Source organism: Gracilinanus agilis, chromosome 4 (assembly GCF_016433145.1).
Source record: "Gracilinanus agilis isolate LMUSP501 chromosome 4, AgileGrace, whole genome shotgun sequence".
NCBI lineage: Eukaryota > Metazoa > Chordata > Mammalia > Didelphimorphia > Didelphidae > Gracilinanus > Gracilinanus agilis.
Window position 1 is genome coordinate 443,912,655 of NC_058133.1, and position 27,521 is coordinate 443,940,175.

The 27,521-nt window shown below is 36.7% G+C and overlaps 1 protein-coding gene across 1 annotated transcript in view; it reads right to left on the reverse strand.

Moving 5' to 3' along the window:
- Positions 1-1,339: 1,339 nt before the first annotated feature.
- DPYD (dihydropyrimidine dehydrogenase) overlaps positions 1,340-27,521 on the reverse strand; it is a 974,103-nt gene continuing 947,921 nt past the window's right edge. The window contains exons 21-23 of the mRNA XM_044672105.1: positions 26,444-26,587; positions 6,226-6,366; positions 1,340-2,980 (exon numbers count right to left, since the gene is read on the reverse strand). Coding sequence (XP_044528040.1) covers positions 2,810-2,980; positions 6,226-6,366; positions 26,444-26,587 — 456 coding nt within the window. The 3' untranslated portion in view covers positions 1,340-2,809. The remainder of the gene's footprint in view (positions 2,981-6,225; positions 6,367-26,443; positions 26,588-27,521) is intronic.

Genomic DNA, 27,521 nt, shown 5'->3' on the forward strand with positions numbered 1-27,521 from the left:
ATGTGTATAAGAGTCTGATATATATATATATATATATTGCTCTTAAAAAGAATTCCTGACAATAACTTGGAAAGTGGGAAAGTGGGAGATGAGACTCTCTTGCTAGCTTCCTATCAAATATCCCTGCCATTTCCTGAATTCTTAAACATCTTCATACAATCATTCCCTGTGGACTAAGGACAAACTGTGGGTAGAATTGGAAAATATTTCAACCTCTTCCTCTAGTCCACTTTCTCTGAAGTCCATATTTCCTTTATCTCAGCCTACAGGAGGCAGGCAGATGGCCCAGTGGGTAGAGAGCTGGCTCTTCAGTCAAGAAGATCTGAGTTCAAATCTAGATTTGGACACTTACTAGCTTTGTGACCCTGGGCAAGTCATTTAACATCTGTGTCTGCCTCAGTTTCTTTGTCTATAAAATAAGACTAATAATAAAAACAGCACCTGCCTCCCAAGGTTGTTGTGAGAATCAAGTATGTGCTAGGAAGGTAAATAGTATCATGGAACTGGCTAAATAAGAGGGAATGCATGTGAGTCCAACAAGTGCAATAATTTGCATCATGAGTCATGACTCAAAGGCTTGGCATTTTCTCAGATCCCCTAGAAAAGCTCACAGCAAAGAGCTCCCTGAAATGTGTCCACCCATTTTTATATTTGAACCATGATCAGAAGAGGTTGCAGAGGTTATGAATTACCCTTTTCTTTAAGCCCCACTAAAGGACATGCTGCCTGTCAGCTTTCTGAAGAGGATTCAGGGCAAACAGGCACTGAAAGTCTCCTTCTAATGTTTCCCAAAGATATGATGAGTTCCCAGAGTGAAAAACATTCGTCTGGATGAAGGATAATGGATTACAATGACATTTGGCAAAGTTCTCTTCCAAGGGAACTTGTAACTTTTGCTAAAAAAAAGTGCTCGTATATTATAAACATCCTTCGTTAGGGGGTTCTTCCACCCCAAGCTAATGACAACAGAAAAGAGGGAGCCAAGACAGTAAGCAACATGTGGAGATGCCAAGAGCAGGCTGCCCATTCCCTTTCACTGATTTGTGCCCATGGTCTGTCCCATGACACTATCTGACATATGCACATTTCACTGGGTGGGAAAGGATAGAATTCAGTTAGCCTTAAGAGAGTCATCATTGGCAGGGGCCAGGAGAGCAGTGATTGTTTGGGGGAGTTGGCATAGAAGTACAACATTTAATTTAATATAATGCCACCTCCTTTACCTGACATCTTGGACCAGGCATCTGGCATCGCTTTCAGAAATGAGGAAAGAGTGCTTCTAAGCAAAATCCAAATGATGGCAATCGAGATATTGCAAAAGAGTTAACAAAAGGCTGAGTTGTTTAAAATCATTTTTTATTTCATTTGTATTTAACATTTCAAATACAGAGACTCGGTTAAATGAAGATTTCTAAAAACATACAATTTGATTTTTTAAATCTTGCTCTTTTGGCACAGGAACAGAACAACATAATATACTTTGCTGATAGATTTATCTTAATATATATTAATGAAACATAGAAATTCTACAATAGAAATAGACTTATATGAGAATATTCTGAAAAGTAAAGATTAAGTGATTCTAAAAATAAATTCTGAGAAATATAAAAAACCTTAATTTCTTTTTTGACTAATATATAGTTCTGGAACATTACTAATTTAAAGCGTAGGAAAAGAATGATAAATTTACTATATATTATTTGTATATTATATTTTTATTCTTGAGTAATTCAATGCATGAGCCATCATATAATTTAAGTTTCATTCAAATGAATATTAAAATTTTTATTTTCTATTGGTCTATATCTGTGAATCCATTAGTATAAAGAACTGGTGTGGAATTTCTTCTCACTGATTTGATCTTTTACTTAAAGTCTTAGTTTCCTAGGTTGCAACTACCCTAAAATCACATGGCCAGCATGTGTCTGAGGAAGAACTTGAACCCAGGTTTCCTAATTTCCAGGTCAGCTTTGCCACACTGCCTTTTAATATGTAAATTTGGAAAGTTATTAAAAATCTGTAGAATAAATTCACTACATAGCAGAAATGAGGTTTTAGAGCCGAATAAGCTCATAGTTGAACATAAACTGAACATTTAAAGGAAAATACTTTGTAGCCTTTGGTATGGATTTTAGACACCTTTCTGAAGCAAGCAGTAATGATGATGGTTAGCAAATACTCATGCTTTGTATCTATGTGTGTGCCTGGTACAAAGGAGAAGCTAGGTTTTATGTTGGCTGAGAGTACTTAATCCACCTTTTATAACCCTATTTAAAGCTTCCTTTCTTTTCTTTCCATAGTAAAATAACTTGCTTCATTTGTGCTTTATGGAGCTAATTACATTTTTGAAGAAACAGTGTTAAAATTAAATGTAATTTTTAATTATAAAATGTTTCCTCGGCAACGGTTTTCTTGTATGTTAAATTGTACTTTGTTCCAAAATACTTAATTTCACTTACAATTAGGAATTAAAGACAGAGCCCAGCACAGGGTAATTTGGAAACTGGAGCATTAATTGCCAAAGAAAAGTTAATGTTTCTCAACAATGGACAGAATTGACAGAAAACATCTAATTAACCAATGGATAACTAACATTTCATAAAACTTTTATCTGAAAAGAATCATTAGAATGTATGGCTATGGGCAGTTTAACATGGTTATTATTATTGTTGTTGTTATTATTATTACTGTCACTATTATAATTCCTGTTATTTTTATGTAGAAAGATTTAAAAATAATGATCTAATTAGAAAACATATCCATTTCTACTGGTGACTCTCAATTCGCCACGACTGTTAAACTAATCACCTTAATACACTGGATTCACAGCTAAGGGCAAGCCTCTCTTTGGTTCATAAGGTGTTGTCCTGGAAACCATTTTGATGCAGTCAATAATCGGGCAGACACTGAGACACAGAGTACAACCCGTACAATTGTCGTTGACGGTGGGCAGGTGGGTTTTGGGATCAAACTGTATAGCCTGCAAACAGAAATAAATGGTATTGATGTCATTCTTGGGAAAAAGGTCAGGCATGCCCCCCATTTTCCATCTGATGCAGTAGTCGTCATGACTGGAGACACCCTTGCTGGAGTACTGAATTGTGACTATAGCAACAGTTTAGCTGCCAAGAAAAAAGATGGGGAGGAGGAGAGGGAGAGGGAGAGAGAGAGACAGAGAGAGAGACAGAGACAGAGAGAGATCCCTCTGCATTAAAAATACAAGGTTTAAAATTTCTTAAGGGTATTTTTCTTCACATGAGGAAACATTTCTCAGCAACATTGCACTTCAGTTAGATTTGTTCTGAGCTCAGTTCTTTTCAGTTCTGGAAGGCTCTTATCTCTGGCTTTGCTGCTTTCATGTGACCCCCTTTTCCCCTCCCAAACCAACCCTTTTTATTCTTTTCATAATCTAATGGAAAGAAATAAACATGGAAACACTTTGCTGGGTAACCAGTGGTCAGATTTGCTGGATTGTTTGGGGATATTAGGCCCCACATTGAAATATATTATGGGATTCTGTGAATGTTTAGGGCACGGTCTTTTCTGTGTTCTCAAACTATAGGATTCATAACTATTTTCAATATTAAAAATATCACATTTTTTTATTGTAACAACTACAAGTAATCTCTCTCCACAATTTAGAGTCAAGATTTATCTTTGATTTTTGAAAACAGTGGTGGGGTGGAGGAGAAAACAGAAATCAGTTATCAACCAAGTAAATAAGAGAATGATATGCCAAATTCTTTGCATGTAAAATTTTGTTTTTGATTTGCTATAAAGTAATCTTACATGAATAGAAAAGTACAAAAAAGAAACCATTTGTCAAAATACTATGTTTTAACAAAAACATTTGATCTTCTTTACTTATTTTTTTTTAAAATATGTCTGAGTCCAAGTTATAGTGCATTGAAACTCATCCCTATCAATATCTTAACCTTTCTTCCAAAACATTTCTTCCATGGAAGTGGTTTTCACATTTTGTATGATAAAATTTGTAGCAGGAGTTTAGTGAAAGAAATTTTTCCTTCAGTTTTTTTCCCCTTTGACATGAAAAGAAATCCAAGTGACATCTTTGAAGAGACTAAAAAGATACTTGTCTTAGAAATCTTATGCTTTGAAAATTTTAGACACTCAAAACCTTGCATTGAGTTGACAATTTAAAATTCTGACAAATCTTTTTGAGATGGCAGAGACAAAAGAAGAGCTTTCTAAGAAGAGCCAGTTATTTTATGCATGATTTTTATTTTCTCCTTTATTACTGAAACTACATTATGTAAATTATAGTAAAGTTCTATCAGATGAGAATAAAAAAGTCCACATCCGAGGACTGGAACCCTTTATTTTACGACTTTAGTTTGAAGTCTTCTAGACCTGCCCACCTACACATTTTGCTAAGTAATTCATAATTGTCTATGATGTGATTATTTGTATTTAGGCTATTTCCACAGAAGACTAGAACTTTTTCATCAAGAGATTAGAAAGTGAAGTATTGGAGTAGAAACTGAGAGACAGAACTGAACTAAAAATCCTACCAAGATTGCAAAAACATACATGCAAGCCTATCAAATTATGATAATAAGAGACTGGAAATTGATTTATAGATTTAATCATAATTATATTAGTTATAAGCAAAAGAATACAGGAAGTAATCTGTATCAAACCTTGACTAAAAACCATTTCATAGAAGTTACCAGTAAGACATTATTTTCTTCCCTAGAAGTTATTTTCCTCAGACAACTAACATATTTCTAAAATATCCTATTTTCCTTTACTTCAATATAGCTATGAGCTCAATCATGATGTAAAACATTTTATTTAATGATCACCATATTTTTTGGCATTCATCATAGCCTTCTAACACTACCACTTCAGACCCAGCTTCTAAAGGAAATCCTGTATCCCATACAGTCATGCCATATTAGAAAATGAATGTTAAAATAACAACAAAGAAATATAAATATTTCACATTGATGTGCAGAATCTATTAAGGGTAAGACATTTTTTTCCTGGGGACATCATATTCTACACCTTTAATTTTATTTATGGGGTGAACTCCCAGTAGTGAAACTTTCTGCCAAAAGAAATTGGTAACTTCCCTATGATGACTACATCATGGAATGTAGGATTATAAATCTACTTCAACATCCTTATTTTCAGATGAAGACACTGAAGATTAAATGACTTGGCTAAAGTCATACCAGTCTTAGTATGTGACCATAAAGTCACAGACAGGAAAAACTACAGATTTTTTGAATGTTTAGGTAGAGCTCTCTTCTGTGATATCATGGCGACTCCAGGATTGAGGGGTTACACGACCTGTCCATGGCCACCCAGGTTGTATATGTCAGAGACAGGACTTTAGAGTCTTTCCAAGGCCAGCCTTGTCTATCCTTTCACCATACAGTCTTTATTATAACATGGCTGGTTTCAAGAATAAAAGGATTAATTCATGATATTCTTTTATCTTTGCACATAAAATAGAAATCTTATAATGCTCCCCAAAGGACAATAAGAGAGTTTTCAAAGATCAATAGCAACTTGATCCAGAAGAGGCTACAGGGAGTTAAATGGTCATTTGCTTCACTATAGTCTATTCCCTATCTGAAGCCAGTGTCCCAGAGGACTTTTCTATACAATTAAGTCTCTGGCATGGAGTACAGCATCGTTTCTGGAGTTTCTGGCTACCTGCAAGGGGCAGCAATGGTCTGATAGCACAGCAGCAACATCATTTATCTGCCTTTGAAAGCTGCAAAGAAGGTCCTCATGGAACTCACCTATCCAACTAGTGGGTATGTTTAGGGGTCTGCATATTCCTGGTTTAAAAGCTCAATAAAAATTAAATGGAGAAGAACCCTCTCAGTGATGAGTTAAGGCCAAAAGGCAGGTGATATGAATCTTTAGGTGAATAGTATAGAGGTTCACCAATAAAACCGATTATACGTATTACTGTATATTATATCACTATCATAAGCCACCTATGCTTTTCTTATGGCCTGGGTTTCTCCTCCCCATAAAATTAATTCTACCTGCTACTGATATTAAATGACTATACTCTCATACTCTGAATGATGGCTGCTGAAGAGGAAGAGAGAATCTCCTAGTGGTGAGGAGAATACTTGGTACATCTGTTTTTAATCATATGCTTAGCAACAGGATTCTTTTTTGTCAACGCATCCCAAAAGATACCTCGCTGGGTCTTTTGGCTAATTTCATGCATGTTCCTACCTGGTATCCAGAGTCATTGCAGGTCATGTAGCATTTCCCACAGTTAATGCACATTTCTTCATCAATCAGAGCCACGACTTGCTCTATTTTGTTAAGTTCACCATATGTTCCAATGTACTGCAGTGCTTTCCCAATTATGTCCTAGAAATATACAGCATTGAATCACTTAGAATGCACATTTTTGGGTATTTCCACATCTAAATGAACATCACTTTGAGTTTTAACATAATGTCACTGGTAAGTAACACAGGAGGTTTGAGGTGTTGTACTTCATATTGCATGAAGCAGATAAAATATGTTAATGCTCATAAAAATTCAGAATGTAGTTACAGCTAAATCTCTCTGTTTTCTGAAAAATGGGCCATCTATATATCTTGCTTAGAATGATGTGAGCTCATTGCACTGGATAGCTATTCTATGGTGGAATCTCTTGACCAGCATCCCAGGTCTCCCTTGGAGGAGAAAGGACACTTCTTTCAGTTGTTATGGATTACTTGCATTTGGGCATTTTGAGAATCCAAGAAGAAGGATAAAAATGATGGCTAATATTTTCATACCTGAACACTTTAATGGACATTTAAGTATAGAGAAAAGCAGATAGATGGGAGTTGGGGAGGAAATCGTTTAAGTGTAGATGTTATACATTTATTTCACTGTGTTTAGATTCTAATTTTCATTTAGCAAAGCTATCTGGCAATACACCCACCTGTCACATCTTGTTGCTTAATTATCCAATTCTAGAAGAATATATTTCACTATTAAAATATTCTAATTTATGATAATAAATTAGTCTGATCCAATAGTCAGATCAGATGTGCTTTTACATTTAAAGAACTAGGTTTTTCTTCTTTCACAGCTAAGGATTTGTGGGCTGTTATACATTGCTTTGTTCTTCATATTAATTGGAAGTATGCTTAATATGTAGAACACAGACGATGTTTCATCAACAATAAAACACACTTTGTTTCATAAAACAAAACAGATTATTGTAACAATGTTTGTCAATGCAGGGCACTGTCAAGATTTTCTGTTTTTGTCCTTAACTTTAAAGAACATATTCTTTAGTTTGAAATAATCAAGGTCCATATTCTAGGATGGCTGAACACAAATGGAAAACAGCCATTTTGGAACATTCTTCTTCTCTCTCTCTCTCTCTCTACCCTTCTCTCTCTTCCCCTCTCTCTCTTTCAGCTAGATTCACTTTTCTCTCATGGCCTTGACTCACTATCTCTTACTCTTTTTTTTTTTTTAACTCTAAATGATCCTTTAGCATTTCCAGGACTAGCTGTAATACAACTTTCAAACTAAAAGTCAATCAATACTTATTAACTATCTATTGTTTCAAGCATTGTGCTAAAATCCTATGGTTATGAATACAAATAATAATAATAATTATAATAGCTAGAGTTTATATGTTCATCTTAAATTTGCAAAGACCTTTACATATGTGATAATTATATTGTCTACACTTCCCATCTTTAGATTTAATCACCAAAGGTGAGAACATCTCCAATTTTGGGAGGTCTGTAACCCACGTGTGCTAGAGTGGGTGACAAATCAGAATTGACTGACTGCCCCCTAGGCAGTCCTAAGAGAAGTGTCTGTTGTGATTGGACACCCAAACTAGGAAGGAGGCTCAGGAAGTGACACATAAGTGACCCCTTTAGAAAGAAAGAGTGAGTCAGAGGTCTTAGGCTGGAGAAGGGCTTCTGGTTGGTGAATGGGACGTGGAGGAGTGCTGGACCTGGGACCCTGATCAGGACCCTGGTGAGACTGCTCTTAGTCTCTCTCTTAGAACTACACGTGGTGAGTGAAGAAAGCTAATTCCTTTAACCTCCCAGGAGGTACTAGCCTCCAGGAGGCTCCCTTTATTGGGAGAAGCCCTTGTGGCTAAAAATTGACTTTTAAGCTTTGGCTGGGCCTCTGGAGCCCTGTGGGAGTAAACCCCAGACTTAAATACAAATCTCTTATTCTACCTTCTTCTCATCTCTCTACTTCCACTCTCTCCTATATTTTGTAAATAAAGTTCCATAAAAGTCATTTTGACTTGAGATTATTCCTTAATTTGGGAAATTTCCCCTGGTGACCACCTTTTAATATATTGAACCCCAAACCTCTTTTTCCCCTTACACATGCCTATTTATATATAATCTATATGCTTATATATATATATATGCATTTACATATAAAAGCTAGAATTTATATGGCACTTTAAGTTTTACAAAGCACTTTAAATCTGTTATCTCATTTGAGGTAGCTGTTATTATTATTCTTATTTTAGGGATGAGGAGATATTGAGATCCAGTGAGTTTTAAGTAATTTGTATAGGGGTTACAAAGCTGAGTGAGTTATCAGAGATAGGACTTGAACTTTCTGAATCCAAATTCAATACTCTCTATTTACTGTTCCATTGAATTGTATAAAAAATCTCTCCTCTCAAGGAATTTCCATCCTAATCTAATCTAAGCCCTCATTTCTTTAGGGACAATAGGGCTTAATTAGTATGTAGAGTGAATGCCTACTTTTCCTTACAAGGTTGAAGATAGTCATGCCTAAAACTTCATCACCCAGTAGCTACATATGGTGATGAGCTTTTGAACACTTAATTACCTGGCTCTTGGATAGTAGATAATATTCTCTTCCCACTACCATAGCCACAAATTCTTTTCAATTTGGAAAAACCTATTAGAACTCACAGTTGTATTGCCATAGCTTGCCAAAACCTCTACATCACAGACCCATAACCACTTGGTTTGCCACTGGAGAAGGTAATGGCAGACCAGTCTAATATCTTTCCCAAGAAGGGAGGAGTCTGAAGTCCAGGTACTGTTGTTGTTCAGTTGTTTGCACAGTGTCTGATTCTTTATATTTGGTGTTTTCTTGGGAGGTTAAATGACTTAACCAGAGTTTTGTGGCTAGTAAGTGTCTGAGGCCAAATCTGAACTCAAGTCTTCTTACTCTAGATCTAGTACTCTATCTATATAGCCACCTTACTTTTTTAGTTGTCTTTTAATTTTATCAGATTCTTCATGACTCCTTTAGGAGTTTTCTTGGAAAAGGCACTGGAGTGGTTTGCCATTTCCTTCTCCAGCTCATTTTACAGATAGGAAGACTGAGGCAAACAGAGTTAAGTGACTTGCCCAGTGTAGTAAGCCAGATTTGAACTCAGATTTTCCTAACTCCAGGCAGAACTTATCCACCTAGATGCCCCTCATCTTAATTATTGAAATAGCCTCCTAAAGAGTGTCTGTACCTCAAATCTCTGTCTTCCAATTCATCCCCTATGCAGCTGCCAAATCAATATTCCTAAAGCATGGTTGTGACCAGGTCTTTTCCCTATTCAAGATCCTTCATTCATTCCCAAATTGCCTTTATGATAAAACAAAAGCACCACTTTTTGTCATTTAAAGCTCTTCACGTTTTGACCCCAACCTATCTTTTTAGATTGATTTCCCATTATTCCCCTTTGTGCAGTTGACATTCAAGCCAAACTAACTTAGATTGCTATTCCCTGTACACAACATTCCATCTCTTGTCTCTAGGCTTTGCCCAGGTTGTTCTTCATAGGCAGAATTCTCTCTGTCTTCTTTTCCCTGCCTTTTGGAGTCCCTAGATCCTTTCAAGAGTCGGTTCAAATAGCATCTCCTTCTAGAGGTCTTTCCTGGTTCCTCTAGTTGCTATTACCCCTGGAAATTAATTTGATTCTTTAGAATATGTGTTTATGGTTTTTTACCCAACAGAATATAAACTCCTTAAGGGCACACAGTATGTTTTCTTCATCTCTATTTCTTGGTGCTTAGCACAGTGCCTGGCACATAGAAAGCATTTAATCAAATTATGCTGAGTTGAATTGAAATGTGCTTAGAGCCTTGTTAAACAGAGATGATGAGCATGCATCACGATCATAATCTGTTAGACCTTGATTAATATTTTCCAATAACCTTGTGGAATAAATACCTGAAGTGACTCTCTGGCTATGAAAGGCTATGCCTGACTGATGGCAAAACAACCTGTCATTTCAGTAAAGACACCGGTCAAAACAGTCATTGGCTGAATGAGCCCACTGTTTGACTGAAATGATGAGTAAAATCAGTCAAAACGATTACACGGGTAACCCCACTGAGAGTCTCATATGCGATATAGGGTTCTTTCAGGGGAGAGAACAGCAGTTCCTTTCTTGCCTGAAGCAGTCATAGAGGCAGAGAATTTTTCAGAGTTAGGGCATAGTTAGTAGCTCATACCTGGAAAAAAAAAGTGTTCCTACAATACTCTTGAGAAGTGGTCATCTAGATTTTGCTTGAAGGTTCCTAGTGATGGAGAACTCATTACCCCTTGAGGCATACCAGTCTATGTTTAGACAGCTCTAATTGTTATGAAGTCCCCCCCCCACTTTATATCAAACCTAAATTTGCCTCTTTTCAACTTCCACTTCCTGGGTCTATCCTTGAAGGCCAAGCAGAAAAGTTCAATCCTTTTTCTCTGAGTCTTTCAAGTACTTGAAGACATTTATAATGACCTTGAACCCTTCTTCTTTCTAGGCTAATCATCTACAATTCCTTCAACCAACCCTCATGTGACATGCATTCAAGGCTCTTTACAAATTTGTTTGTTCTCCTCCCCTCTGGGCATTCTCCCTCTTACCAATGTTCATCCTAATATGTGGTATGCAGAACTGAACACAGTACTCCTGATATGGTCACATCAGTGGAGAATAGAGTAGGATTACTATCTTCTTGTGCCTAGAAACTATGCTTTATCAGTGTAGCCTCCAAATGTATTAACTTTCTGGCATGCTATGTCACTCTGTTTTCTTATATTCAAAATTCACGAAAAAATTCCAGATATTTTTCAGACAAATTATTCACTAGCCAGGTCTCTTTCATTTTGTATGGTGTGAAGTCAGTTTCTTGAATTCAAGTGTAAGATTTTATATTTATCCCTGTTAAATTTGATTTTATTAAATTCAGCCCAATGTTCTAGCCTTTCAAGGTCTTTCTGGATCCTGACTCTGGCATCCTGTGTTAGCTGTCCCCCCAGCACTGTGTCATTGGCACGCTGCCCATGCCTTTCTCCAAGTCATGGATGAAAGTGTTAAGCTGAACAAAGCCAAGGGCAGATCTCTAGAGCATTCCATTGGAGGCCCCCTTCTATGTTTCTGTTGAACCACTAGTGACTGCTAATGGTCCTATGCTGCCTCAGGAGGAAAATTTGCTTCATATTTAGAGCAGAGCTTGAGAAAATAAGTTATTAAAAACATTAGAATGAAATGTGAAATTAAGTGGGATAAAAACATTTGGAATCCTTAGCTCTGATAAAAGATGATAAAGCTCTATGATAAAGCTTCCCCTTCTAATTGTCTAAGGGAAATTTCCATGCACTTATCTGAAAATGGTTATTTGAACTTAAGAATTAATGATGATGGTGACAGTATAATATATAAAGTTACACTTGTATAAGGTATAAAAATAAATCATTATTTCACATTGTTTTAAAAATCTACACATTGGTTAAAAAACATAAAGCCTTCAAAGAGCACTGGAAGGCTAGATGAACCTCCTGAGCACAAACCTTGGATCTTGGAGTCAGTTGAAAGACACAGAGAATCAGTCAAGCACATATGGTTAGACAGGTCCCTATTGGGCCACATATCTTTGGAGATTAGGGAAACTTGCAATCATTATTCAGAGATGGGTGTGGATAATTGAAGGTCGAGAAATCTGTTCCACTCATCCCTTTTGGGGGAAAACCCCAAGAATGAGTTATGTTAAATTCTTTACACTGGGGACAAAATGCCCAATTTGGAGGAGAGGATGTAGAGGAAGGCAGACATGTATCCTCACCCATCTGTTCGGCACATGTTGTCAAACTCCGTTTATGAAGGGCCCTAGGATTCAGTCTAATCATTTTATTTAGCTAATTATGCTAAACAGTTCATCCTTGATTTTGGGGGATCCCTAGTCAATTGATTCCTTGGCATAAATAACCAAAAGCATTTCAGACATTAACAGTTTCAGTATTTCTTGGGAACCATGAGCTATTGCTAAAAGGTTAGTTCTGAATTGGGAAAAGGAAGGGGGGATCACATCCCTTTTGAGTTATGATCAAACTTAAACGTTTTGATTAAATATGAATTTCTATGCTTTTACTAGCATTACATGATATGTCATTTCCTGAAAGTTCAGCTCAAGGTAAGTGGATATAAAGGGTAGATAATATTTCATGGTAAAATGGTAACAGGTAAAGATTCTGGATTTGTTGCCAGGTAGCATATAGAATCTCAGAAATGGAAGGGACCTTATAGGTGAAGAAACTGAAACCAAAAGTTATGAAGTGAACTTCCTAAGCCTTAATCGTCAGTAGGCAGAAGAAACAGGAATGTCATGTGTATCTCTTAAGCTTCCAACCCAATATTCTTTGTCCGTGTTATTAGGGCATCCAACTTCTCTCTTGGTACCAGAATTGGATTACCCTAAAGAGGTTTGCCTGAGATAGTCCATACTTTTTAATAGGCAAAGAGGCACTGAAAAGCAAATGTTAGCAAGTGAATTAGCTTAATTTTTAAAATCTACCCTATTGTCATCGCCAGTCTCTAGAAAAGTCATTCTTGGGAAATGAACCTAGACCTTTTAGTAAGGCAAACATCAGGTTCCTGAACCCTGATGCTACATGTCCTTCCTGAAGACAGCACCAGGGAAATGGGAATTATATTGTTATTGATAAATAGGAAAATCTTTACAAGTTGCTAGTCCTTCCATAACAATGTGAATTATGATTATTAGGAGTTTTTCTGATATAAACCCTGATATAAATACTATCAATTCATATAGATAAAAACATAAATGTAAAAATAAATGTATAAAATAATATAAACATATGAATATAAATAATTCAAATATAAAATAATATAAGTAATATAAGTCCTAATAATCAGAATTCACATTGTTATAGCATTGATAAAGGTTTATAATGTGCTTTCCTCATGACGACTTTGTGAAGTAACTAGTACAAATGTCATTTACAGATGGGGAAAGGAGGATTCAAAGATACTCAGTCATTTATCCCCTATTTCTACTATATCTAAAATTAGTACTCAAGTCAAATGATTAAATATTCTTTGATCATTTCATGGATTTAATCTCTCTCTAGCTGAATTGTTAGCTTCCTAGGGATAGGTCCTTCGCCATCTGTATTCTTTATTTCCCAAAGTGGCTAAGAGGCCCTTATTAAGCATGTACTTTGAACAAGCATAGTACCTGGGGATGAAAAGACACAAATAATAGCTAACATTTATATATCATTTTTCTGATGTGCCAGCACTGTGCTAAGTGCTTTAAAATTATCATTTCATTTGTTTGACCCCTGGAAAGTAGGTGCTATTATTCCCATTTTAAAAATAAGGGCATTGGGGCAAATAGGTGGCTCAATGGAGACAGAGCCTGGCCTGGAGACAGGAGGTACCAGGTTCAAATTTGGCCTCAGACACTTTGGATCTATGTGACCCTGGGCAAGTCACTTAACCACAATTTCCTAGCCTTTACTCCTCTTTTGCCTTAATCAGTTCTAAGACAGAAGGTAAGAGTTTTTAAAAAATAAAATAAAATAAAATAAATGCACTGAGCAAATCAAGGTTGTGACCCCACCCCCAATTTAAACCTCTCTCCAGTGGTACCTAGGTGGTACAGTATAGTAGATAGGGCACTGGACTTGGAATCAGGAAGACTCATCTCCTTGAGTTCAAATCTGGTCTCAGATACTTACTAGCTGTGTGACCCTGGGGAGGTCACTTAACTGTTTCAGTTTCCTCATCTATAAAATGAACTGGGGAGGAAAATGGCAAACCACTACAGTATCTTTGTCAATAAAACTCCAAAATGGGGTCATGAAAGTTGGACACAACTGAAATGACTCAACAACAACAATGACTTTCCTGGTGTCACACACTTAGTAAGTGTTTGAGGCAAGATTTGAACATAGCTTTGTGACTGTTAGTCCAACACTATGGTACCTAGCTGCCTGAAGATGATGATGATGGGAAGGAAGGAAGGAAGGAAGGAAGGAAGGAAGGAAGGAAGGAAGGAAGGAAGGAAGGAAGAAAGGAGGAAGGAAGGAAGGAAGGAAATAAAGGAAAGAAGAAAGGAAGGAAGGAAGAAAAATAGAAACAGGAAAAGAGAAAAAGGAGAAAAAGAGAAAAAGAAGACAGAAAGAAAAAGAAAAAGAAAGGAAGAAAGAAACAAAGGAAGAGAAGAAAAAAGAAAGAGGGAGGGAGGAATGAAGGAAGAAAGAAAGAGAAGGAAGAAGGAAAGGAAGAAATAGAGAAAGAGTGAAAGGAAGGAAGAGAGAAAGAGAGAAAAAAAGAACAATGAGGTCTTTAACATATTTAATTTTCTGAGAAATTATCTCCATGTCATAATCCTATGACATGATGCAAAGAGATGGTAGATGAGAAATTTGAATGCTTGACTGAAAGACTAGTTCAAACAAGAGGGAGTTGGATTTGTGGGGCACTGGGGTGCTCTCTCTGCAGCAGATGGGGAATAATACACTGAGCTAGCTGAGAGGGTAAACAAAGCAGTGTCATGGAGTTTAAACTATCGAACAGAGGAATCTATAAAGAGGCCAGCAGAGAGAGAGAGGAAGGAAAACACGAGCTAAAACAAACAGATGGGTGGACAGAGAAAATATTAAACACTAAGACAGATAACTCAGACCCTAAGAAAAAAGAAAGGCAAAAAAAATGTGTAACTGAAGAAACACTGTAGGGAAAACCAAAAATGCAATAAAGAGTCCTCACATGATAGTATCTAAAGTACTGGAGGTGAGTGCATGAGTTGTGTGTGTGTGGGAATGGTCCATGTACCTGCCCACCAAGATGGTGTGGGAAATAAAAGGGGAAGCAGATAAGGATCAAACTGATATGTTATCTAGAGAAGTTGATAAAAGGAAGTGAGGTGGCACAGTGGATTGACCTGGAAGACCTGAATTCAAACCTAGTCAGAGACATTTATAAGCTGCATAACCCTGGCCTGTCACTTATCTTCTGCCTGAGTTTCTTCAACTGTAAAATGGAGATCAGAATAGTGCTCACCTCATGCAATTGTAGTGAGGGTTAAATCAAATGAGCTACTTGAAGAGTTCTTAGACCAATGTATGACTCGTAGAAGTAATTTAATAAATGCTTATTATTTCTTTTTTTCCCCAAAGGTAAAATTATTTCTTTTTTCCAATGGAGCAGTAATGGATCCAGATCCTTCAGGAATAGTCAGGAAAATTGGCTGTAAGAATAGCAGGAAACTTAGAATAATGGAAAGAAAGGACATTAAACTAAAAGTTCCTTCTCCACTGTGGTGATTGCTTCCCTCAGTGATGTTTGCTGGGCTCACCAGGTTATGGTCTATGATGCCTTGTAGGTCCAGGGATTTTGGGGCCCAGGCCTTTGGAAGTACCCAACAGGTTCCCAGAGGAGGTAGGAGCAGTGGGTTTACTTGCCTGCTTCGTGACATCTCTGGTTTCTACTCCAGAATGCTTTTAGTAACTTCAGTTAGGCTATCTTGTATATGCCAGAGGTGGCAATTTGTCAGTATTTGTTTGGGATGACTGGTTCCTTTTCCACAGGAGTTAATTTTCTCAATACTAGTTTTGGGGGAGGATGATTGGACTTGAAACAAGATGGGTGGTCTGGAAGGTGCTGCCATTCTTGGGGCTTTTGTGTATATCAAAAGGGGATCAGTGGTAGTCCAACAGCAGTTGGTATTAGTGCTGACAAGGTAGGGCTTTTCTCCATAGGAATTGTTCCTTGGGGTGTAATGGCGATTGTTAAATATTCAACATGAACATTTATGGATTAAAAATTGGCAAAAGCTACAAATCAGTGCTTGTCTATTGTTTTCTTGATTGTCTAGACTTAATATGATGGAGAAAATAAAGAATGCAGATTAATATTAAATACTTTTTTTATTAGAAAGCTGGTTGTTAAAAATTATCAGCACACCACGGATATTGCTTCCCTCAATGACAGCTGTATGTTCTTAGGTAGAAGCAGGGTCAGTAGACCAGAAGGCATTGCCATTCTTCAAGGCTTTTGGGTTCATGGTCTTGGGCTGTCTCCATCAGGGCTAGGGGAGGGTGATTGAGATGGTGGCCTGGTTTGACTTCTCTGTCCCACGATGCTTCTAAGCTTCATCTCTTTTGGCTTGTCTGTCTTGTAGGTGGTCCTTGGTTGCCAGTTGGTGGGAAGGGCTAACATTTTCTCCACAAGAGTTAATTTGCTGATGATGGCTTTGGAGGCTAAGATGAAAGCAGGACCAGAGTGGGGAGGAAATGCTGATCTTCCTGGGGCTCTTGGGATTATCTCAGCCCAACTCATAACTGAGCAAAAAACTTGTCTGCAATGTGGCCAATGAAAGAATGCTTGCCTTTTTCTTGAAGCCATTTTCTAATTGCCAATAAGGGGGAACCTACTACTTTCTAAGACAGACCCTTCTACTTTTGGATAGTCTCAATCATTAGAAAGTCTCCCCTTATATCAAGGCTAAATTTGTCTTGCTTCTATATATTACTCCTGTCTGCCCTCTGGGGTCAAGCTGAATGAGTCTAATTTCCCTACCAAAGACTTGAAGATAGCCATCATGGTATTATATCTTCTCTTATGTACCGAAACCACTCCAACTAAGTGAGATGTAAGAAGCAATTGCTATAAGAAGCATTTGAAGATGAACATTTGAGAAGAATTATAATAGATGAAATTAAACAATAATAAATTGAATAAGGTGGTAGTGAGAATTTCTTACAGCTCATTTATCTTATCACAGAAAGCAATATGATGGGAAAGATGATAGAAGAAACTTTTAAAAGCTTACAAAAAGAACAAGACAATATTGATGAGGACTTTCAGTTCCTCAGACACAAGCTGGGATATGTTAAGTGAAAGAAATAAATTGAATAACAATTTTATAGACATAGTAAATAACAGCTGCTTTACCGAATATAGGAAAGAAGAAATTAGTTGCCACAGGAGATGTGACAAGAGGTGCTATAGCTGCAGGCTAAGCAGGATTTGTGAATGACTCCCTTCCTCTCTGACCTTGGATACAACATTTGCATTCAGTTCTTAGTTCCTTACTTGCAGGGAATATCTTTTGATTTTTATTATGTCCCTAGTGTTTAGGGCAATTCCTGACACACATTATGGGCTTAAAAATAATTTATTAGGGCATTTATTATTTTATTTAGGGAAGTGAGGTGGAAGCTAGCCAGAAATCAGAAAGAACTGATTTCGAATTCAACCCCAGACATTTACTAGCTATGGGACTCTGAGCAAATCAAGACTGAAAAATGACTTAACGACAAATATGGATTGATGGATTGACTTAACCTCTCTATTGTGGACCATGCCATACAAAAGTCCTTCTTCCAATTTAAGACATTTTCATTGACTGCCCTTCATTCCTGGAACTCTCTTCCTTCCTCATCTCTGACTGGTCTTCCTTGAAGATGAGTCTTCCTGACTCCAGGCCCACCACTCTATCTGCTGTGTCATCTAACTGCCTTATCCCATCTCTAGAGGTATTTTTGTTGTTTAGTTGAGTCTGACTATTTGCAACCCCATTTAGGTTTGTTTATTTTTGACAAAGATACTGGAGTGGTTTGCCATTCCTTTCTGTAGCTCATTTTACAAATGAGGAGATTGCAGTAAATAGGGGTAAGTGACTTGCCTGGAGTCACATATCTAGTATGTGGGGTTGAATTTGAACTCAGGTCTTTCTGTTTTCATGCCCAGTGCTCTATCCACTGTGGCACCTCACTGCCCCCAATAATTAATAATATATATTATTTATGCCTACAAACCATAGTTACTAGCTAGATTCATTTATTCATTCAGAAAAGTATTTATTGAGCACGTAATATATGCCTAAATTTATACAAGACCAGGGCAGCTAGGGGCACAGTGGATAGAGTGCCAGGTCTGGAGTCAGGAAGACTCATCTCCTTGACTTCAAATCTGGCGTCAGATACCTACTAGCTGTATGATTCTGGGCAAGTCACTTACCCTGTCTGCTTCAGTTTCCTTATCTGTAAAATGAGCTAGAGAAGGAAATGGCAAACCACTTCTATATATCTGCCAAGACAACTTCAAATGATGCCACAAAAAAAAAACCCCAATCATGACTGAATCCTGGAACAACTGAACGACAACCATGTAAGACACTATGATGGATGGGGAGAGAGGTGGAAAACAGGGAAGTGTGACCCAACCCTTGCCTTCAGAGAACTTACAATCATATCTTGGGGGAGGAAAAATAAGAACAAACATGAACTAAATAATTATAGGCTTATCAAATTGAATGGCATAAAAAATAAGAAGTATGAGGATAGAGAGAGATTGAGTTGCCATTCAGGCTCTAGAGAGGCTGAGAGTCTATTTAGACACTCAACAATATATTTTGGTAGCATGACTCAGTATTCTAATGGAACAACAGCTTATGGTTCGGCATAACTGGACATTTCTTGAATTGCTATTTATGTTTTCATGTAGCAGGCATTGCAAATATTTCTCTCCTAGTATAGGGCACTGCCAGGGAATGCTTGGCTCTCTTCCCAGATGCTTCTGGAATCAGCTTCTGGTCATTTAAATAACTCCACCCAGTTGCCCCCACTGGTACCATAGTAGATTCTGAAATAATGAGGAACTAGAACTCTAGAACTTTGGGAAGCAGTGACATGGACAAAAGACACATCACTGAGGGGCTAGAGAGAGAAAATATTAATGTATAAATTTTACCCTTGAGCAAGAATGACTTTAAGGTCACAGACTCAGAAGGTCTAGGTCAAGTGGGTTCCTGGCCATTGGGCAAGGTTGGATGAGGCCAAAAGTTAAAGGAAAAGGGTTCACTTCAGGAATGAAAGTACTCTGGTTTGGAGCTGTATTTTGAACATGTTTCAATATAACATATTCTGCCATGATGGAGACTTTGAAGTCCTTTCCCATTTTAGTGGCAGATCTTAACCTGTATTCCATGAACTATTTTTTTCTTCAATCAAATGAGATCTTTATTTTTTTTAAATCAACTTGTTAGCACAGTGCTTGACTATAGTAGTCACTATATAAATATATTGATCTCTACTTCAATATAATTGGTTTCCTATATAGTCCTATATATTTCATTTTATTCATTATAAAATATTTTTCCAAGGAGTTCATAGGCTTCACCAGACTGCCAAAGGTGGATCCAAAGAAAACACAAAAAGGTTAAGAATCTTGCCCTCTAGGGATAAGACAGAGAGTCAATTCTCTGGGAAAGGAAATGAGCAATTTAACTGTGAGGAGCAAAGAAGATTCAAGGGCAGGGGAAGGGAATGGAAGGAAATTGTATTTATATAGCACCAACTAAGTGCGAGACACTGTGCTGAGTACTTTTATAAGTATTAAAAATTAACATTTAATATTAGATATTAACTTATTTGATGCTCAAAAATTCCTACTTTACTGTAGAGGAAACTAAGGCAAATAGAAGTTAAGTGGTATCTGAGGTCATATTTGAACTGTTTGCATATTTGCTTTAGCCATTAAGTAACCAGGTGCCTCTATGGTGTGTGTGTGTATATATATATTGTGTTTTATATGAGTGATATATAAGATGAGATTTTGCACAGACCAGTTGAAAAAGACAACAGCACTCATTTGTTCCTTACACTTTATACCAGGGCTGTGCTGCCTTTATTATTTTGGCTCAGGGGAATTTTATTAACTAATGCTACTCTTTACCTTAGTTTGTGGGTAGCGCACTTCTCACTTTTGCCAACACCAGATAAGATACTGATCTTAGTAGGTAAAGTCTAAATTATCTTAAAGATAATAGATGATAATTCAGAGAGGGAATTATGGTGCTAGGTACTATCCCAGAAAAACATCTCCTTCACAATCTTTTTTAGTTTTCAATCCCTAAGAAAGATTTATTGCCAATAAATTTAGAACTTTCTGGGGAATGGTGGTATTACAGTTTCCAAATTGTTAATTCTGAGGAGGAAATAATTTATGGTATAGGGCTTCCTGAAGTTCCTTTTCAGAAAGTTTGCTATATTAGTAGGAAAAAAATCTATGACCATTCTCCCCCCACCCCCTTATCAACACAAGTCCTGAACCTAAAAAGATGTCTTTACTTTTTTTTCTTTTTGTTTTGTTTTTTAAACTCTTACTTTTTGTTTTAGAATAGATATTAAGAATTGTTTTCGACATTTACTTTTGATTGTTTTATAGTTGTTCTTTTCATTCACACTGTTTTAGTCAATGTATAGATTTATTTTCTTAATTCTGCTTATTTGACTGCATCAGGTCATGTAAATCTGTGTTTCTCTGTCTTTATCACATTCTTATCATATTGTTTTTTTTTAAACCCTTACTTTCTATCTTAGAATCAATACTATGTATTGCTTCCAAGACAAAAGAGTGGTAGGGCTAGGCAACTGGGGTTAAGTGACTTGCTCAAAGTCATACAGCTAGGAAGTGTCTGAGGCCAGATTTGAACCTCCCAACTCCAGAGGCTTGGCAACCTTTCCACTGAGCCACTTAGTTGTCCCTGGAAGTTTTAAAGTATGTAAAGAATATGCATTCTAGAGAGTTACTGATAAAATTTTTATGTCAGAAAAGAATTTGGGAAATCATCTATTCTACCACCTTTCTCATTTTATAACTAAACAAAATTTGGCTCTAGAGGTCGGTAGCCGCTCAAGATCACACAGGTAAGGAATTGCAGATCTAATAATAGAATCCAGTTTTCTTGATTCTTATTCTAATTTTCTTTCTATCATGCCCCCTTGAAGACTTTGATTCTCTGAGCACTTGACTAGTTTATTCTAGTTATATTCTATTCAATTTATCAGAACTTCCCTTGATTCTAGTTTGCAATCAATCAATAATCATTTAAATGCTTTAAGTGTATAGTCAGATGGCAGGTACCCTATGAGGTACTAAGGTTATAAATACATAATTAATCCACTCTCTTGAAACCAGTTGGAGAGGGTTATCTGAAGTCATAAATGATATATGGATACCAGAAGAAGGCAAAGTACCCTGGTGTAGTGAATACGCTGCTGGACTTAGAGTCAGGAAGAAAAGATATGGATTTCAATTCCATTTCAGAGACTCATCATTTATGTGACACTAAGCAAGTCACCTAATCTGTCTTGGCCTCAGTTTCCTGGCCTGTAAAATGAAGGAACTGGACTCAGTGATCTCTGTGGCCCCTTCAAGTTTTAAATTAATGATCTTATTCAGATAGTCAATAATCATTTATTAAGTGCCAGGTACTCTGCTAAATGCTGGGGATACAAATTACAAGCCAAAAAATGGTCTCTGCAACCTCAGAGGGCACATTCTAATTGGGAAGAGCATATGAATAAACTATCTACATGCATTATTGATATATTGATACACATACACGTATGATTCAAGTGAAGTTTACATAATCTCAGAGAAAAGGTACTAACAGTGGTTAGGGGGTGTAGTGGGAAAGACCTTGTACATAACGTGACTTTTGGACCAAATGTTGAAGAAAAACAGGAAAGCCAAGGGGCAGAAGTGAGGAGAAACAACATTCCAGGTATAGGGTTGGTAAACGGAACTTCATTCATAAGGAACAACATATGTGCCACTGCATCGCAGAATGAGAAAGAGAGATTAAAATATAGAAAGACTGAGAAAGGTTTTTGCCTTTTACGATGTTGTTATTTTACAAATTGTTCTCCTGGTTCTGCTCATTTCATCTTGCAATGTCTAGTCACAGTTCTAGGGGACTGATGATGTATTCATGCTACCCATTTCCTGTCAGAGAGCCAATGGAATCAAGAGGCAGAATGAGACATATCTTTTCAGACATGATCAATGTGGGAATTTGTTTTGCTTGACTATGCATATTTGTTACATAGGTTAAATTTTTCATTTTTGCCATGAGATTGGAGAAAAAAATAAATGCTTGTTAGTAAAAAAAAATAAAAGATAAAATTAAAAACCTAAAAAGCGTGGAAAGGCAGGAAAGGGCTGAGATGTGAAGTATTTTATTTTAAAAAATGTTTCAACACTTACCTTCCATCTTAGGATCAATACTAAATATTTTTCCAAGGTAGAAGAATGTTATAGGCTAACGTAAGTGGGGGTAAGTGATTTGCCTAAGGTCACACAGCTAGGAAATATCCAAAGCCAGATTTGAACCTGAACCTTGGCTCTCTTTCTACTGAGCCACCTAGCTGTCCCTCTAAGGATTTTAAATGTCAAACAAAGGACTATATTTGATCCTGGGGTTAGTAGGAAACCACTATTGTTTTTCAATGATGGGGTGATTTGGTCAGACCTATACCTTGGCAGCTGAGTGGAGAATGGATTGACTCTTTAAAGAAAGTCTTTTTCTCCCCTTCCTATGGATTTCTACCTCTATCAGATGCCTTATTCCTGAATGTGGACTATATATAAATGGGACTCTGGAGATCAGGACAGCCTACAGGGAGTCTGAAAGTATAATGGAAAGCATTCTAGAGGAAGAGTCAGAGGTCTTTGTTTTAAATCTCAGCTCTGCCCTACCTGTAGGATCTTGGGTAAGAAAACTGGCCTTTCTTTGCATCGCTTAGTATACCCCTTTGTAAAATAAAGGACTTAAATAGATGACTTCCAAAGTCTCTTATCATTCTAACTCTATAGACATATAAAGTAAATAATCATTTGTCTCAATACTTTTAATTCTTTATCTCCTTAAGGGAGAATTGTGTCTAAAATGGATGAGTAGCCACCAATTCACATGCTTCACATCTGTTTCCAGACTGTAAAAAAAAAAAAAGATTCAAAAGCAAAAGGAATGTAGGTAGCCTCTTTTGTTGGAAATGGTGACTAGTAGGACTGCTCCCCACCAACAATGAGAACAATCCCCTCTGGCAGAAAGTTCTTAGAAAGTATGGTCTAAGTTCTGAAATGTCAGTTACTAATATTTTTTCTGGTTTTTCTGTAGTTTATAACACTATGGATATTTTTTATTCTGGTCTGTGCTCTAAGGTGAGATTCTTTCACTAAGGGATTACAAAGGTGTCTGACTTTTAAAAATTTGGGCTTAATCCTTTCTCTTGTCCAAACTTGTCTTCATTTTTTCTAGTTCTATTTACTTTCATGTCTTTATCTACTCCCCCCTTTTGAACTTTCCCTTCTGTGATTTATTTACTTCTTTGTAGGTTTTATTTTTTAAAGTGAAGTAGCAGTCTTACTGCAAGTAGAGATGATTCTCTCCCTGCTTCAAATAATACCAAAACTCTACCTGAAAAGAGAATAGGATTGAAAAACCTCAGAAGGTCAGATTGCCTTTGGAAGCAGTTGACTCTTCCTTTGTTAAAAAATATAAATAACTTTATTCTTTGGTGACTTCTTATATACAGGAAGAAAGAACAGAGATTGAGAGTGTACTTATAGGAGCAAGAGAACTATTAATTTATATTAAAAAAAAAAGAGTTGAAGAGTTGATGGAAAAGTTTTCCACTACCTTAAAAAAAAGAGAAAATAAATTGTCTTATACCCAACATAAAAATAAAGTGTTTTGCAAAGTACTAGTCTTTGTACATTGATGCTAATGCACAACAGTTTCTGTTCCTCTCATCTCCATCAGCACGCACAAGTCATTGATTTAATAGGGCTGAAATGATTTAACGGAAGTTCAGTCAAGGTTCCTAGGACAAATAAATTTTCTTCCAACCTGTGCTTTTTGCTTAAGAGAGTGTCTGTGACTATAAGACTATAAAACAGCTAAAAGTTCCAAGTGTTCATTTTATTTGGAGCAAAGAAATGATCAGGTCCACTCCCTTCCATTTTCGCCTTTACGATTCTGGATGTCTCTTGACTTTGTCCAACAGGTGAAGTACAAATCAAATTAAATTTAAACTCAAAATCTTTCAATATGGGGAACACTGTTTCACTAAAAGTCAGAGGGACACATTAAAGTTCTACATATTTAGCAGACATTGCCAAACAAATTTTATTAAAGAATGACAAATGGTAAAATTTGAAGATAGAGTTTCATGCATGAGTAAGAGCAAGTAGGTCAGTGTCACTGGATCATAGAATATGGAAGGGAATAAAGTGTCTGATTTCTAAAATGGAAGTTGGGCATTCTAGAGTGGACCAGGATGGCTGACATTCATACAGCATTTTAAAGCTTATAAAATACTTTGTCTCATTTGATCCTACAACAGACCTCTTGGGTAGATGCTATTGTTGTTCCCATCTTGAAGATGAAATAACTAAGGCTTAGTGAATTTGAGCAACTTTCCCCATCTGTCGGTCTGTCTGTCTGTCTGACTATCTAGTTCTTCTTTGTTTCTCTCTTAGACACACAGACATACACATATACAAACACAAACCCCTAGTAAGCATTTGGTTTGGGATTTAAATCTAGCTTGCCTGGTGTACTCCATATGCTTTATACCGCTGTACCTCTCACTCTGCTATGCTTCCTACTCTTGGGCTCAGAGATATTACAGTAAGAGTTAGAGGAAGTATGGTTGGAGAAAAGTTCATGATAAAAATAGATCTGGAGGTCTAGTAGACTGCAAGTCAAATATTTGTGCATAGTGTAATAAAAAAGCTAATGCAATCTTTAACTGAATTGAGAGGCAAAGTATCCGGAACATGGGAGATGATAGCCCAATAGTCCTCTGCCCTTCTCACATTGCATATGGAATATTGTATGCATTTCAAGGTACATTATTATAGGGAAGGCTGGAAAGAATTAAAGAATTCAGGGGAAACCAACAGGGATGATGAAGGACTTCAAGACCATGATCTGTTGAAGAAATTTGTAGTGTTTTAATCTGAAGAAGAGAATCCTCAAAGGCATGGTAATTGGCTTCAAATATTTGAATATCTTTGAATTAGACTTATCCAGCTTGGCTCCAAAGAATAAAACTGGGAACAATGGGTGGAATTTTGAGAGAAACAGGTATGCTTTGATGTAAGAAATATCCCCAAAAGAAGGAATTTCAAAGTAGAAAAGACTGCTTTTAGAGGTGATGAGTTCCTTTTTATTGGAGATATTAAAATGAAGAATGTTCCCAACTGCTTATTGAAGACTCTTCAGAAAGGAATTTTGGTCTGGAAACATTTAGATTAGATTGCTTCAGACCTCCCTTCCTAATCAATGATTCAGAAAAAGGGATAGAAAGGCATTCAAGGCATGAGACAACCAGTGCAAGGGCCCAGAAATGGGGGCTAGTATGTTATGATTACCTCTCCGCTCCCACAAATGTGTCTCAAGATTCTGACTAGGGTGTCTCCTTTTGGTTTAGGAGTTCCACTGCTAGAAGCAATTCTCTCTTCCTCCTCTGCAAGGGTCTGCTCCAAATGCAACACCTGGTTCCTCTTTCTCCAGGGGCTAGCTATTTAAAACCCATAGGGATGTGAGCTATTTTTTTTTTAGCCCAGGAAAGCTCTATTGTTCTTTGATTCACTCTGGGAAAGGTGTTCTCATTTAATAAAGAGATCAAGTTAGTTAACACCTTGTGAACACATTAACAATTCATTACCTCTCTTATCTACCCTTTGCTTTCTGTGACTACATCAAATAAGGGAAGGGGGAAAACAAAATCCCTCCTTATATTTCAAAGGCATAGCAACAGAGACAACTCTGATGATCTCCCTGTTTATTAATGTCAAGTGAGGCATAAAACAGAGAGATATAAGCCTGCCAAAAGTGTTTGCTACTATCATGGAAGAGGGATTTGCTCGAGCAGATTAGATCCTCCAGATGCTTCTGTTTTTGGATGACATTTATGATGTTACATCAAGCCCTGGTGAGTTCACATCTGGAGTGCTTATTATGACCAGTTTAAACTATTTTGTGGGGGATGATGAGCATTCAGACACTGTATGATCACTTCTAAGGGATTATATAGATAGAATTCATATTTTGGGTAGAGGGTTGGATGAAATAACTTTTGAGCTTATTCTGCTGCATAGAATTTGCAGTTCTATGAATTTTACCAGCTCCTTTAACCTATAGGTATACACTGGCAGTTTGGAAAGTACAACGTGTTACATAAATGGCAGCAATTATTATGCCAATGTGAATGGATTAGTAGTAGGATATGCTCATGTATCTTTTTGTGAGTTTACAGAAATAATAAAATTAAGGTATACTTTGAATACCTCAATAAGCAATTCTTTTGGTGTGGGTATTTCCTTTAATTCTATTACCTTGATTTTTGGAATGGGCTTCTTGGGAATAAAGTAGCTTTTTTCCGGTAGTGAAAAACTTCCATTTTGCTCCATCAGTTTTATCTTGTTCTCTGCCATAATTTTTTTCCGCTGTTCAAGGTAAGGCCCAAAGCTTGGCAATTTCTAAAGCAGAAACAAACAAGAAACCTTGTTAGCTCTTCATATATGTTTGAATGAATTAACACCATAGCATTTATAAGCACTGTCCTCAGTTCTAGGGACATAAAGAGAAGTTAAGAGTCTGATCTCAGGGAGTCCACTTTCTAATAAGAAGAGACAATAAACAGATGAACTTTCAGCTATATATAACCACAGAGTTATATACAAACATTAGGAAATGTACACATTAATTGGTTGTGTGTGTTTTATTTTGCCCAATTTACAGTGAGATGCAATTAGGAATCCTCAATTCAGGTTTATATCTTATATGCTAATTGACCATAGGCAATTCCTTTAAATTCTTGATGTTTCAGCTTCCTAAAATTCTAACTTATAAGTGAAATGCCAATCTGTGACCTATGTGAGTGAATGAATTTCCAAACCAAGTGTTCTCTGCAGTGATGCAATCACTGATCTTGGTTAGTCACTTTTCCTTTGGTTTTCTCTTCTGTAAAATCATAGGGTTGGACTGAATGACTGCTAAAGCTTTCTTAGCTCTAAATATATGGTTCTCATCAAAGTTCTGGTCATAAGATCACTGGTCTTCTAAGGATCAGATTTCATTTCTATTCATAATAACAACCCTAATCCCTGTGGCCAATATTCATGCATTATTAGCCTAATATTAAAGATAACCCTATGAATTTTCTAAAATAGGAACGATAAATCTATTCATTTAAAATATTAAATAAGCTTTTACTTGATGATGTTTCATTAACAGAATTTCTATTTCTTTGAGTTTGTTTCAATACCAAGACAGGATAACCATAATTACTGATAAAAGGATTGATCAATATTCCAAGTGCTGAACCCTGGTATGAAACTAAATCTATAAAAAAATCCATATCCTTATATTTGGGGAGATTTGTTTCCCCTCTTTATCCAATTCAGTTGAAGA